General features: G+C 40.7%; 2 protein-coding genes across 4 annotated transcripts in view; both read left to right on the forward strand.

The window, feature by feature from the left end:
* The window catches only part of hydin (HYDIN axonemal central pair apparatus protein), a 67404-nt gene extending 54564 nt beyond the window's left edge, over positions 1-12840 (forward strand). For 2 of the 3 annotated variants that reach the window (XM_058076250.1, XM_058076251.1), the window contains exons 80-92: positions 110-279; positions 1823-2021; positions 2150-2302; positions 2384-2554; positions 3817-3926; positions 4070-4292; positions 4405-4614; positions 5899-6062; positions 6807-6957; positions 8834-9064; positions 10324-10548; positions 10629-10910; positions 12158-12840. In XM_058076250.1, the coding sequence (XP_057932233.1) occupies positions 110-279; positions 1823-2021; positions 2150-2302; positions 2384-2554; positions 3817-3926; positions 4070-4292; positions 4405-4614; positions 5899-6062; positions 6807-6957; positions 8834-9064; positions 10324-10548; positions 10629-10910; positions 12158-12370 (2502 nt within the window). In that variant the 3' untranslated portion in view covers positions 12371-12840. The remainder of the gene's footprint in view (positions 1-109; positions 280-1822; positions 2022-2149; positions 2303-2383; positions 2555-3816; positions 3927-4069; positions 4293-4404; positions 4615-5898; positions 6063-6806; positions 6958-8833; positions 9065-10323; positions 10549-10628; positions 10911-12157) is intronic. The other variant, XM_058076252.1, reaches the window with a different exon arrangement.
* Positions 12841-13153: 313 nt separating this feature from the next.
* Positions 13154-15306, forward strand: part of necab2 (N-terminal EF-hand calcium binding protein 2) — a 97474-nt gene continuing 95321 nt past the window's right edge. The window contains exon 1 of the mRNA XM_058075642.1: positions 13154-13576. Coding sequence (XP_057931625.1) covers positions 13250-13576 — 327 coding nt within the window. The 5' untranslated portion in view covers positions 13154-13249. The remainder of the gene's footprint in view (positions 13577-15306) is intronic.

A 15306-nucleotide genomic window follows, 5' to 3' on the forward strand; every position in this document is an offset into this window, starting at 1 on the left:
TTTGTGTTGCATGTCTTTGCAGGAAAAGTGCTATACAAATAAAGTTGATTTGATTTGTTGCTTAAATGAATGTTTACGCATCTCCTTTGTCTTGTCTTCTTCAATTCAGGTGAATAACGGTGCATCGTTTACCATGACTTTAGAGGGTCGTGGTGTGACCCCCGACCTGGAATTCTCTTTCAAAAAGTACAACTTTGGCACACATTTTCTGTTTTGTCCCGGCATGACTCCAGCCACCCACAGTCTAGTGATAAAGAATAAAGGCAGCAGGGACATCAGGTGAGTTGTTCCATCATACTGTATTCGCATGCTTTATTATGAAGTATACCGTATTTTCTGGACTTCATAGGTTGGCTATTCCTGTGACTTATACTCCAGAGCGACTTATAAAAGAAAAAAAATGTTTATGTTACATAAACAATGAACACCTTTTCTGTTTATGTTTATTTTTCATGTAGCTGAATAACCATTGTGTTAGCATATCTTACACCTATGTTAGAACTTGCCTTGGTCAAGTAGTTTGTAAAATAAATTATCAGCGGAAAATGCGACTTATACCCCATCGCGACTTATGTATGTTTTTTTCTACCTAATACCTAATACTACCTATACTCTGGAGCGACTTTTTTTTATTTTTTTATTTGGGCAAATATATGAAACATTACAGTGCATGTCTTACATCAATCAAAATCTAACTTTCCATTGTTTACATTTGTATTCATCTATCTGATCACAAGCCCAAAAGTCTGAAGCATTCATTCATTCATTTTCTACCGCTTTTTTCCTCACAAGCGTCGCGGGGGTGCTGGAGCCTATCCCAGCTGTCTTTGGGCGAGAGGCGGGGTACACCCTGGACTGGTGACCAGCCAATCACAGGGCACATATAGACAAACAACCATTCACACTCACATTCATACCTATGGACAATTTGGAGTCGCTAATTAACCTAGCATGTTTTTGGAATGTGGGAGGAAACCGGAGTACCCGGAGAAAACCCACGCATGCACAGGGAGAACATGCAAACTCCACACAGAGATGGCCGAGGGTGGAATTGAACCCTGGTCTCCTAGCTGTGAGGTCTGCGCGCTAACCACTCGACCGCCGTGCTGCCCTAGGCTGAAGCAAAAGCTTATAAATGCCTACCCCTTTTTGCAAGATATAATCATGTTCATGCCTGTTATTATCATTGTAATATTATTATTGTTATTATCATTATCATTATTATCATTATTGTTATAATCTTTATCATTGTTACCATCATTATAATCATCATTATGTCTATATGTGCCCTGTGATTGGCTCGCGATCAGTCCAGGGTGTACCCCGCCTCTCACCCAAAGACAGCTGGGATAGGCTCCAGCACCACCGCGACCCTTGTGAGGAAAAAGCAGTAGAAAATGAATGAATAATCATTATTAATATTACCATTTTCATCATTATAGTTAACAATTTTTGGATATATATTTTTTTATTATTTAATTTTACAGACGTCAATGCTTCTTGTAGAGTGCTGTATCATTCCATCTGTTGTTTTCTGAAATTCGCAGTATTTTTGCTTTTATTGTCAATTTATTAGCCCATTTTTTTTGTAACATTTACATATCATTTTCTGGATTGCATGTGTCTAATGTTATGCATTAAAAAAACAGGAACTTGAGACTGTGTCTGGACAGGTGACCAACCTAAACATCAGTTTCTTCTTGTTAAGCCCTACCTGAACTTAGTGACTTATAGTCCAGAAAATACGGTATTATAATTTTTTTTTTTCCTTGGAGCTTTACAAAATAACCCCGATTTTAAAACGTCCCATTCATTTCCTCAGTGTCAAGTGCCAGTTCAAAAAATGTGCTTTCCTGGAGATCGACTTTAAAGCAGATGTGTTATCTCCTGATGCTGTGGTGAATATTCCTATCACCTTTTATCCCCGAGAGCCACGGCGTTACCACGAAAAACTCATCTTTGTACTGAACAGCTGCATTAAAGAACAAGTGGACATTTTAGGACAAGGCATTGAAATGAAGGTACAAACTGTGCTGCAGTCAAGCCATCTCAGCTATTCCGAACATGAACCTTTCTATAATTTATTTATTAAACTTTATGATTTATTGAGCTTCATCGGTTAATACATATTTGTATCATTTTGTTGTAGCTGGAAGTATTGGCTCCCAAGTCGCAGAAAGTGAAACTTGGAACTGTGTTACTTGGCCAAAAAGCGATAAAACGAGTTCACCTGGTCAACCAGAGTGTTCTGGGCCTTCCTTTCACTTTGCAGATGGAAACTAAAACACCTTTAGACCCTAAGGTATGGAGCATACAACACAGTAATAAGCAGTAGACAGCTTACAGTTGAGGATGACCTGTACTCTGTTTTTTCCACATCTAGACTCTGTCCATCAGCCCAGCAGGCCAGCAGTACATTAATGCTAATGGCGGCTCATGTATTATCGAGATCCGGTTCACGCCCTATCAACGCATTCCGCCCTTTACTGCAGATCTGCTGGCTGGGATTCAGGGCTATTCGCACCCTTTGGTGACCATTCAGGGATGTTGTAAGGTACAATTCCAATCAAATAATATTTGTCATGGTACATACCATGCAGAGGCTTGTTGTGCCAAGATGGTCCCTCTTAATTCTGCTCCTTTTCATATTTCTGCTTCATGAGGCTGGGGGCCACTTTCTTCATTAATTCTTGAATTTAATTATTTTCTTCATGGAAACCCCCCCCCCAAAAAAACAGCATATTGTTCATATTGCTATAGACCGGATTTGATGCAGAGGTGCCATACTGAACTCTTAAGCAAATGTTAAGCTATGGGTGTTCATGTTGTTACGTTTAGAAATTATTAGATTAGAAAAAAAATATTCGTATAACTCACATCCTGGACATTACGCCATATTTCTGATTTTCAATTAGTGTCGCTTTCGTTTTTCCGTTATGTCAGCAGTTGATGTTTGCTAAATACAAGGATGAAGAGTCTTGAACCAGTCATGATGTGCTATATATATCACTATATTGACAGTTACTATGGTAACGTAAAAATAACACAAAAATAACAGTTAAAAAAAACTTAAACTATATTAGGAAAGCAGGAAGTGAACAAATGTAACAGTTACTGATTGTAAATGTACCAGATGGAGGGGTTGGATTTAATAAGCTTTGCTTCTTCCTACTCCTTTTGGACATGTGGAACTGTGAACTGATTATGTGATGCATTCAATTGTAATCTGATGCATGTTCAAATGAAATAAAACCATTACCATTACCGTGTGACAAACAACATCTGAAAAATAACACACAAATACTTTTAGTTCACATTGTGTCTTCGGGCGAGAGGCGGGGTACACCCTGGACTGGTCGCCAGCCAATTACAGGGCACATATAGACAAACAACCATTCACACTCACATTCATACCTATGGACAATTTGGAGTCGCATGTTTTTGGAATGTGGGAGGAAAACGGAGTGCCCGGAGAAAACCACGGGGAGAACATGCAAACTCCACACAGAGATGGCTTGAGGTTGGAATTGAACTCGGGTCTCCTAGCTGTGAGACATGCGAGCCAACCACTCGCCCACCGTGCAGCCTAATTCAGTCTTAATTATTTTTAATTTTAGTTGAACCGTTTTCTATTATGTCATCTGTCTTTGTGAGACACCTTTGCATCTCACAAAATGTCGATACACACGCAGGCTGAAAGTGATTTCAGTTCGGGTTTTATACACAACAGACACAAGCAACCAATTTTAAAGTTGTTTGAATCTGTAATTGTTTGGTGAAATTACATTTACAGTCAATTCTAATTGATTCTTTTAGGGTGTAGAAGTACGTCTGGATCAGGACCACGTGGGATTCGGAGCAATTGTCCAGCATTGCCAAGCCAAAAAGAAAGTTGTCATGATGAACACGGGGGAACTTTGCGCCCGGTAAGAATGACTTCTGAATTTCGTGTACTGGTAGTTAATTTTCTACAATTGATAATACGCCATTTTCACCTGACAGAAAAAAAGTATCTTTTCAGTTGCATGTGTTTGATTGATTTGTATTTTTTTTCCAAACAAATAAACAGATTCCAATGGAAAATTGAAGACTTTCCTCCAGAGTTGTCCCTCACACCAACTAAAGGCTCTATCCAACCTGGAATGGAGGTTCCTGTGGAACTGACATTCGCGCCAAAGACCTTGAATAATGACTCAAGATATGAAAACTTATCTTGCTACATAGAGGGCTTCTCTTCACCCATTACTCTCACTGTGACAGGATCCTGCATTGCAACATCCTACATCAGAGAGGTTTTTTTTTTATCATTTCTTTTATTGTAACGCATACTTGTAACGCGGTAGTGAACAAAACATGTATCACTTTTACATTGTTCACCTTGTTTTCTTCTCTCCACTTCTCCAGATGGTGACTTTTATTTGCCCAGTGCGTTGTTCTCACACTCAGACACTGTACGTGGCCAACCCCACGAACCAACGTTGCAGCATTCGACCTGTTATCAAAGGCAAGCAATGGAGAGCTGCACCTTCTGTGGCTTTGGAACCCCAGCAGTCCGCCCCATATGACATAACCTACATGCCACTCACCATGACTACTGACGGAAAGAAACACTTGGTAAAGGAGCGCAAACGGTTTAACCCAATGATCAAATCATATCTAACTTACCCACAGCTATTCACTTTTTGATGCTTGTAATGGTTTTATTTCATTTGAACATGCATCCGATTACAATTGAATGCATCACATAATCAGTTCACAGTTCCACATGTCCAAAAGGAGTAGGAAGAAGCAAAGCTTAATAAATCCTACCCCTCCATCTGGTACTTTTACAATCAGTAACTGTTACATTTGTTCACTTCCTGCTTTCCTAATATAGTTTTAAGTTTTTTTTTATTTTTGTCACGTACCAAAGTAGGAGGTGATATGAGCATCCAATGACATAATGGGTACCATAGTAAGTGTCAATATAGTGATATATTCTTTTCTGTTCATGTTTATATTTTTTGTGTAGCTGAATAACCATTATGTTAGCATATCTTACACCTGTTCAGCCTGTTCTCTATTCTTTTATTGTTAGAACTTGCCTTCCAAGAGGACGTAATGTCTGTTTTGGTCAAGTAGTTTGGAAAATAAATTACTTATGTATGTTTTTTTCTACCTAATTATGCATTTTTGGCCTTGTGCGACTCCGGAGCGACTTATAGTCCAGAAAATACGATAGTAAAAAGTCACTGTTGCATTACTAGCCCCTGCTACGCCCCATTAGCAGGACATCAAACACGGGTACCATTAGGTTTTAGTTGCTCACACAAGACGTGGACAAAGTTTTTTTTTTCGGGGACATAATGTACAACGAGGTTAAAGTAGGGTCTGTACTTCCATTCAGGCAAACTTTGTCTTCTCACTGGAGTCCTCCTCACTCGCCATCTCTCGTTATGCTGTATTTACTACCCGGCACTTTGGATGTGCTCTAAAACACCCGCCCACCCAAGTTCTCTGATTGGCTGAAGACGCAATCTTACGAAACCTTAGTAAACACCCGCCCACTTAAGTTCTGTGATTGGCTGAAGACGCAATCTTACTAAACCTTAGCCAATTCTCATTGCTTATGTGCTCTATACACCCGCCCACTCAAGTTCTCTGATTGGCTGAAGACGCAATCTTACTAAACCTTAGCCAAACCTCATTGCTTTAAGTGCTCTTAACACCCGCCCACCCAAGTTCTCTGATTGGCTGAAGACGCAATCTTAATAATAGTGATATATTTTTAGGCGGCTTCAGGAACGACGTAACAGTAAGAGTACTTAATTATAAGTAGACTGAAAAAAGTTTGTTAAAAGGTTTCAAAGTAAACATGCCACCTTGTGCATTAACTGTGTACCTCTTTTATATCTACAGGGATCAGTATTTTTCTCATTTCCCAATGGGACTGGCATGTTGTACACGCTACAAGGAACCGCTGAAGCTCCTAAACTGGAGAACACTATTGTACATGAACTGCCCGCCAAGACCCATTACACACAGATACTTCCTGTGACCAACTGGCTCTCAAAGCAGAAACGGTAATCACATTTCTCTTCAACTCTTTATTCACATTTTCCACAGTTAGCTATGGATTGCTGGGTTGTCGTATTGCACCCAAACTACTACAACTACAAAATGTGCACCATATATTTGCCACATATTATATTTAATCAGAATAACATGCTTCCTAGAATATACACTGCCCTGTTTTTGGTAATGGTAATGGTTTTATTTTGTTTGAACATGCATCAGATTGCACTTGAATGCATCACATAATCAGTTCACAGTTCCACATGTCCAAAAGGAGTAGGAAGAAGCAAAGCTTATTAAATCCTACCCCTCCATCTGGTACTTTTACAATCAGTAACTGTTACATTTGTTCACTTCCTGCTTTCCTATATAGTTAAAAAAAATTTTTTTTTATTTTGTCACATACCGAAGTACAAGGTGATATGACCATCCAATGACATAATGGGTACCATAGTAAGTGTCAATATAGTGATATGTATAGCACATCATGACTGGGTCAAGACTACCTTGACAAGATACTACCTTATTAAATAGCATGTTATTCATTTCTGTTTCCATTTTTTCCTGCCTTTTTTCTTCCTTCCTACCCCTCCATCTGGTACTTTTACAATCAGTAACTGTTACATTTGTTCACTTCCTGCTTTCCATAATAAAAAAAAAATTAATCAACATTTTTTTTTATTTCATGATTTAAAAAAAAAAATCAAACTAAGGTTAATGATGAGTCCAATCCTGTGTTGCTATGTTGCCAGGTTCCTTGTCGCAATAGAGTTCCTGAAACCTGACAATCCAGATTCTACGGTATCTCTGAAGGGTTGTGACTACATTGATGTCCCTGCTCTGTCCAAGAAGGACTACAAGATTCATTTTTACACCTACAAAGAGGGTCAATTCAATGCTAAGGTTTGAGCAAAGCCAAAATGAAATGAAATGAATGAAAGTATTGTTTTTCATAAAGTTTGCTTCTTCGGTGTTTTCTCATATTTTTCTTAGATGTTAGATGTTTTCTTAGATGCTGAAGTATAATTACAAGCATTTCATACTTGTCACAGGCTTTTACTGATCGTTATATCAAGTTAATTAAGTTAATGCTTTCAGTGTTGACCTTTCTTTTTCAATTCACCATGGTACCGTGTCACTTTACTTCTGGGCCGGGCCACATCCTGACTGTTGGCAGCCCGTTCTTGCATAATCAATGCTTGGAGTTTGTCGGAATTTTTAAAGTGTTTGTTTTTCCACCCGCTTTTTGAGACCTGACCATGAGTCCTCAATGGGATTAAGGTCTAAGGAGTTCCTTGGTCACGGACCCAAAAGAAGCACAACACATGAATGATTTCTGGATGCAGAACTCCTCTGCATCCAGGGAATTAATCAGAAAAAAGGGAATTAATCAGAAAAAATGACCTTACCCCAGTTTTCAGGAGTCATTAGCAGTCTGTCCCTCATGTTTTTCTTGGAGAAATGATGCTTCTTTTGCTACCCTTCTTGACAATAAGCCATCTTCCGAAAGATCTTCTTCTACTCACTATGTGAGTCAATGCATCCACATTTCCCTGCTGCCGTTCCTGAGCAAGCACTGCACTGGTTTCCCTAATCCTGCAGTTGAATCAACTTTTGGAGACTGTCCTTGTTGGACTTTCTTGTGCAACTGAACCTGGCAGGTCCATGATTATGATGATAAATGTTTGATTTACTTGCAATCTTATTAGCAGCAATATCTTTTCATGCACCAAGCAATGATGACTGCACCTCTTTCCTAGAAGGTAACCATGGTGGATAAAAGGAAAATCAAGAATTTGAACCACAACCGTCATTTTAACGCTTCCAGTTTGTAAATCAAACATGATGTTAGCTGGTCCTTTTGTGGCAGGGTTGAAATGCAGTGGAAAAAAGTGTTTTGGGGATTATGAAGAGGGAATTTGCAATTGCCGTTCGCCTTAACGGTCTGGAGTATATACAAATTGCCATGATAACAATTGAGACATGGGTGGGTGGCATGCAGGCCTCACAGCTAGGACACCCGAGTTCGATTCCATCATCAGGCATGTGGAGTTTGCATGTTCTCTCCATGCATGGTTTTTTTTCCGGGTACTCCGGTTTCCTCCCACATTCCAAAAACATGCTAGGTTAATTAGCGACTCCAAATTGTCCATAGGTATGAATGTGAGTGTGAATGGTTGTTTGTCTATATGTGCCCTGTGATTGGCTGGTGACCAGTCCAGGGTGTACCCCGCCTCTCACCTGAAGATTGCTGGGATAGGCTCCAGCATCCCCCGCGACCCTTGTGAGGGAAAGTGGTAGAAAATGAATGAATGAATGAATGAACTATTGAGACATGGCTGCACGAGTGGGTAGCATGCAGGTCTCACAGCTGGGAGACCCGAGTTCGATTCCACACTGTGATCGGCCATCTATGTGTGGAGTTTGCATGTTCTCCCCGTGCATGCGTGGGTTTTCTCCGGGTACTCCGGTTTCCTCCCACATTCCAAAAACATGCTAGGTTAATTGGCGACTCCAAATTGTCCATAGGTATGAATGTGAGTGTGAATGGTTGTTTGTCTGTATTTGCCCTGTGATTGGCTGGCGACCAGTCCAGGGTGTACCCCGCCTCTCGCCTGAAGACAGCTGGGATAGGCTCCAGCACCCCCTGCGACCCTCGTGAGGATAAGCTGTAGAAAATGAATGAATGAATGAACAATTGAGAAAGCAGATTTTATGGAAATTAATATTTGTGTAATTCTCAAAAACCTTAGCCCATGACTGTATTCTGTCTTCACAGGTGACATTTCAGAACGAGGAGTCGAACGAATACTTGTTCTACATCCTTAATTTCAAGGCGACTGTTCCGGTAGACTTGTACACCATAGAACTGGAGACTAATATCCGTGAGAAAACTTCGGCCACCATTGAAGTGGAGAACCCACTGAGCACAGCAATCTGCCTCGCTATTGACTGTAAATGCCCTGACATCAGTGCCCCAAGCCAACACATGGTGCCAGGACTGTCAAAGGTAAACTAATGCATGCATGGTACTGTGCTTTGGTGTTTCCCAAGAATAGTCGTTTAACCTTCCTTTTGTGTTAGATTTCTGGTATCATCTCTTATGTTAACGGGTCGGTTTTGACCCATGTATTAAATCAGCTATAAAATACACTACAATGTGGGTGTAGTGGTCTAGTGGTTAGCGCGCAGACCTCACAGCTAGGAGACCAGGGTTCAATTCCACCCTCGGGCATCTCTGTGTGGAGTTTGCATGTTCTCCCCGTGCATGCATGGGTTTTCTCCGGGTGCTCCGGTTTCCTCCCACATTCCAAAAACATGCTAGGTTAATTAGCGACTCCAAATTGTCCATAGGTATGAATGTGAGTGTGAATGGTTGTTTGTCTATATGTGCCCTGTGATTGGCTGGCGACCAGTCCAGGGTGTACCCCGCCTCTCCCGCCCGAAGACAGCTGGGCTCCAGCACCCCCCCCCCCCATACATGTATATGTCACTATACCCCTCGATTTCAATTTCCAAAAATGGTAAACTGAACCTCAAAGGAATCATATTAATAAATTGAAGGTTCTTTTGTTACCTGGCTATTACTGAGGGATATAGAACATATCTCATAAATCAATTAGTTTTATTTATTTTTTCATTTTAGTATTAATCACTAAAGAAACATCTATAATTTCGAGTGGATTTTGACCCATATACATATATTAATATCAAGAAAAGGTAGAAAAAGTTATTGTTTTCAGCAACAGAACTTTAGTATAAACTGAAATAAAAAAAAAACAGAACGGGTCCAGATCTTGGTTCACTGTACTTCTTGCCATTTTTTTCCATGATCCAAATTGTAAATGTGAAATCAGCCAATCAAATGAGTGAATTCACCTCACATGTCTGGACGTTGTTTTTCTGCTGGTATACTGGAAAAGCGGTCAAAATGAGAATCCCCTGAAGCTTACATGATGAGAAAAGGAGCTGGTTGTCATTGTGTTGGCTAATTGGACACTTATGATTTCAGTTGTGGCTCAAAATATTGCTTTATAGTCATATTATTATAACCGGGTCGAAACCCACCCTAACAATACAGTGGTCATAATTTCAACTAGACCATTTTAAAATGTAGTAAACAAATTTTTTTTGGTTTTATTTTGTTGAAATAGAGTTTTCTGACAAAGTCAAAAAGCCTGAAATAAACAAATGTTATGTGATTCTTTGTATGCATTAAAATGTAAAACACAAGAGGAGGGTTAAAAACTCATTGTATGTTCTCTTTAGGGTGCACTAACCTTCGACTACCAGCCTCTACGTGTTGGCGAGATGACATCTCGACTGACGCTATTTTGTAACGACCTCGGTTACTTCCACTATGGCCTTCTTCTCCGAGCTCTGCCTCAAGCGCCAGAGAAGACCCCTCGCTTCAGTGCTCCTCTGGGCAACAGTCACAGTGCTCCTATTAAGTTCCTCAACTACTCACACTTCAAAACAGAGTTTGCATGCAAGGTTGGACAATATAGTTTTCGGCATTTAATAAATAATGTTACTCAGAAGTACCATGTTATGTTTCTCTGTCTTTTCCGCAGACCGACTGCCCAGCCTTCATTGTGAACAAGAGTGTGGCCGCTTTGCCAGGCAACCAAACAGGCTCAAAAGTGAATGTGGAGGTTTGTTTTGAGCCATATCAGCTGGGGGACGTCAGAGGCCAGCTCAACCTGTCCTCTGGAGTTGGCGGTGAATACGTCTTCCTGTTACACGGAGTCGGGTTGCCTCCCAAAACACAAGGACCGTTCAACATTCGGACTGGCAGAAGTGTTTCAATACCCTTCAAGAATGTGTTCCTGCAGACCACAACCTTCTATTTTCAGGTAGTGTTCATTTTTCATAACTCGGCCTCTATAAAATACCCAACAGTTAAGAAAGTATGCAGTTGAAAAGAGTGAGGATTGAAATATTGTTAGTCCTTGTTAGTAGCTTACACAGTTTCAACTCTTCTGGGAAGACAATCAAGTAGCATAGATCGAAGTTCACACCGATAATTCACCTTTTCACCTACAGTGGTATGAAAAAGTATGTGAACCTTTTGGAATTTCACATTTCTGCAAAAAAAAAAAAATCACCATCAAATGTGATGTGATCTTTGTCAAAATCACACAAATGAAAAAACAGTGTCTGCTTCAACTATAAAACCGCCCAAACATTTATAGGGTTTCATATTTTAATGAGGATAACATGCAAACAATTTTATGCAGAAATGTGAGAAATTCCAAAAGGTTCAGATACTTTTTCATACCACTGTATATGAATTTTATGAAGGGTATTTTTTATTGATATATACTATATATCACATCTACACGGGTTGGTTTTACAGAAATATCAATAGTGTCTTTTGCATCCTTTAATTTTTTAGCATATGTTTATATTTGGGGCTGCACGGCGGTCGAGTGGTTAGCGCGCAGACCTCACAGCTAGGAGACCTGGGTTCAATTCCACCCTCGGCCATCTCTGTGTGGAGTTTGCATGTTCTCCCCGTGCATGCGTGGGTTTTCTCCGGGTACTCCGGTTTCCTCCCGCATTCCAAAAACATGCTAGGTTAATTGGCGACTCCAAATTGTCCATAGGTATGAATGTGAGTGTGAATGGTTGTTTGTCTATATGTGCCCTGTGATTGGCTGTTGACTAGTCCAGGGTGTACCCCGCCTCTCGCCCGAAGACAGCTGGGATAGCACCCCCTGCGACCCTTGTGAGGATAAGCGGTAGAAAATGAATGATATATTTGGACACCCCAAATCTATGTGAAACTACTAAGGTGTTCATAGTGTGGCTCGAGGGCCATTATCAGCCCACAGATAATGTTTTATTGGCCCCCAGCACAATATGTCACACCTTGTGAGTTAGCCTGTGTGACAGTGTCGTTTATTTACCTCATCCTTCATTTTTTTCTGTATTCAACCCTAGCCAGAAAAAGTTGGAACACCCCTGCTGATGGGGTTGAGGTTGGGTTTCTGTGTGCAAGTTATTCCATACCACTGTCATTGAAGCATATCGGAAAATGGCCTTGAGCAAAAAAAAAGTGAACTACAGTACATCTAACTAAGCAGTCCTTATCTTGCAGGTGGACAACCCCTGTTTTGCAGTTAAAAAAGCCGACACCATCCCTTCTAAAAAAATCCACAACATCCAAGTCCACTTTGTGGTTCCTGAAGGAGGCTCACCGGGGCCGTGGATTGGAAAATTGACCGTTTCCAACCAGTGCTCAGAGGGACAAAGTCAGGACAAAATCTGCTGGATTTATTACTTGAAAGGGAATCTGCTGGAGTCATCCTAGACTGCGGCAAACTTTTATTATTTATGATAATCATATTTTTTGGATTCTTATTTGCAACAATGCCTCACAATATAGACTGTATAGGTTTTGAGTGTTTTAATATTTATACTATATAAACATGGCTCTGACTTGTACATACCATATTGTTAGTTGTCATATTTTAATGTAGTTTTTACATGTCCACTGGCTTTTAATAACCACCCTTTGTTCTTCCCTTTTGGACAGATTACACATTTGACCACAGGAGGGCACTAGTGTTTAATGTTTTCACAGATTGAACAGTTCCAATCTTTTTCTTTATGACCATTCAAGTTACGTTTTTTTTACAATAATTAATGTTAATCTCACAATTCCTATTTTTTCTCATGGTTATTTGGACAAATCATGGATATAATATAAAGTATTGTGTGTAGCTGTAGACTTATGTTACAATTTTACCTTTGAAAACATCTTTGACTGTTATTACAATAAAGCCCATATTGTTGACAAGTGGGTGGTGTCACGAGCCGACTTGATGCACGTGACTGCACGTGCAGGAGTACTATAAGAAATATGACTGGACAAAGAAACTTTATTTAACTATTTAACGGTAACAAAACAAAATGGGGTGTGACTGAAAATAACCGAGACGCATAAAAAGATACTTTTGCCATTATTTGAAATTGTCGTTGTAGTGTAGGTTAGAAAAATAGTACGTCACAGACAACTTTGAACGCATCATGATACATTTTAGTGATATTAGAAACGGACATGTAAATGCAGGAGATTAGTGGGTGTGTTTCGGGGTGGGGTTGTGATGTAACCCGTGAGGAAGGCGGTTGGGTGGGGGCTCGTCTCCCCCCCCTTAGAGCGCAGCATGATTGCTCCCGAGCAAAAAGGATGTGTGAGCAGGCAGCGCGCTACTGTAGGGACGGAGTCCACAAACTGCTAAACAAAGAACAAGCCAAACTTCGAGCTCAAGAAAGCCGCGAACAGCCCAAGCCCGTAACCAGTCAGGACAGCGAGCCCGACACGGCAGCGCAGTCCGGAAACAGCGGCGCCCAGCCCGGTGGAATTGACGGGCTCGTCCGCTGGATCGTCACCAAAATGAGCGACAACAAGAACATCTCCAGCCGGGAGTACGCCTCTAGTAAGGAGGAGGTGGCCGTGGCCCAGGAGCAGTTCTTCGCCCCGGAACCGCGGAGAGGCATCTCCGTCATCCTGGATGTGAGTACCGAGTTGGAGCATCCACATCCACGGAGCAGTGCGCACTTACGCACACTATCCGTTAACTAGTGCGCTGGAACTTTTAGCACACTTCACCCGTAAAAAGACTTTACACATGTTTTAACGTATCCCTGATGGTCTTGTGTGTTGACTCGCCTGGGATAAGCTCCAGCTTCTTCCACCCTGAACATGATAGATCGGTAAATGGGTGGATATTTCTTTAGCTCAAGCATTACCCATAGAGGTTGTAAGTTGTAGTGTTTAAGTATACTTCATTATGTCGAGAGTGTGCATGATTGAGGATTTGGAAATATATGATTAAAATACAATAACATTCATTCATTCATTCATTTGCTACTGCTTTTCCTCACAAGGGGGTGCTGGAGCCTATCCCAGTTGTCTTAGGGCGAGAGGCGGGGTACACCCTGGACTGGTCGCCAGCCAATCACAGGGCACATATAGACAAACAACCATTCACACTCACATTCATACCTATGGACAATTTGGATTTGGAATACTTGGGTACTTGGGTGTACATTAAAACAAATCGTTTTCGTGAGAAGCGCGAAATCCAAAGAAACAGCTGAATAGGTGCAGATTCTGGAAGAACTAGAAAGCTTTCTGTGCTGGTTATTGCGTTTAGCTGCTCTATAGGAGTCCACAACTCAATACAAATGGCCTTAAAATGAGCATAATAGGTCTTAAGTACTTGGGTGTACATTAAAACAAATCGTTTTTGTGAGAAGCGTGAAATCCAAAGAAACACAGCTGAATAGGTGCAGATTCTGGAAGAACTAGAAATCTTTCTGTGCTGGTTATTGTGTGTAGCTGCTCTATAGGAGTCCACAACTCAATACAAATGGCCGTAAAAGGAGCATAATAGGTCTTAAGTACTTGGGTACTTGGGTGTACATTAAAACAGATCGTTTTCATGAGAAGCGCGAAATCCAAAGAAATACAGCTGAATAGGTGCAGATTCTGGAAGAACTAGAAAGCTTTCTGTGCTGGTTATTGTGTGTAGCTGCTCTATAGGAGTCCACAACTCAATACAAAGGGACGTAAAATGAGCATAATAGGTCTTAAGTACTTGGGTGTACATTAAAACAGATTGTTTTTGCAAGAAGCGTGAAATCCAAAGAAATACAGCTGAATAGGTGCAGATTCTGGAAGAACTAGAAAGCTTTCTGTGCTGGTTATTGTGTGTAGCTGCTCTATAGGAGTCTACAACTCAATACAAAGGGCCGTAAAATCAGCATAATAGGTCTGTACATTAAAACAGATCGTTTTCGTGAGAAGCGTGAAATCCAAAGAAACACAGCTGAATAGGTGCAGATTCTGGAAGGACTAGAAATCTTTCTGTGCTGGTTATTGTGTGTAGCTGCTCTATTGGAGTCAACAACTCAATACAAAGGGCCGTAAAATGAACATAATAGGTCTGTACATTAAAACAGATCGTTTTCGTGAGAAGCACGAAATCCAAAGAAACACAGCTGAATAGGTGCAGATTCTGGAAGAGCTGGAAAGCTTTCTGTGCTGGCTATTGTGTGTAGCTGCTCTATCGGAATCCAAAACTCAATACAAAGGGCCGTAAAAGGAGCATAATAGGTCTTAAATACTTGGGTGTACATTAAAACAGATCGTTTTCGCGAGAAGCGTGAAATCCAAAGAAACACAGCTGAATAGGTGCAGATTCTGGAAGGACTAGAAAGCTTTCTGTGCTGGTTATTGCG

The sequence above is a fragment of the Doryrhamphus excisus genome, chromosome 6, assembly GCF_030265055.1.
Source record: "Doryrhamphus excisus isolate RoL2022-K1 chromosome 6, RoL_Dexc_1.0, whole genome shotgun sequence".
NCBI lineage: Eukaryota > Metazoa > Chordata > Actinopteri > Syngnathiformes > Syngnathidae > Doryrhamphus > Doryrhamphus excisus.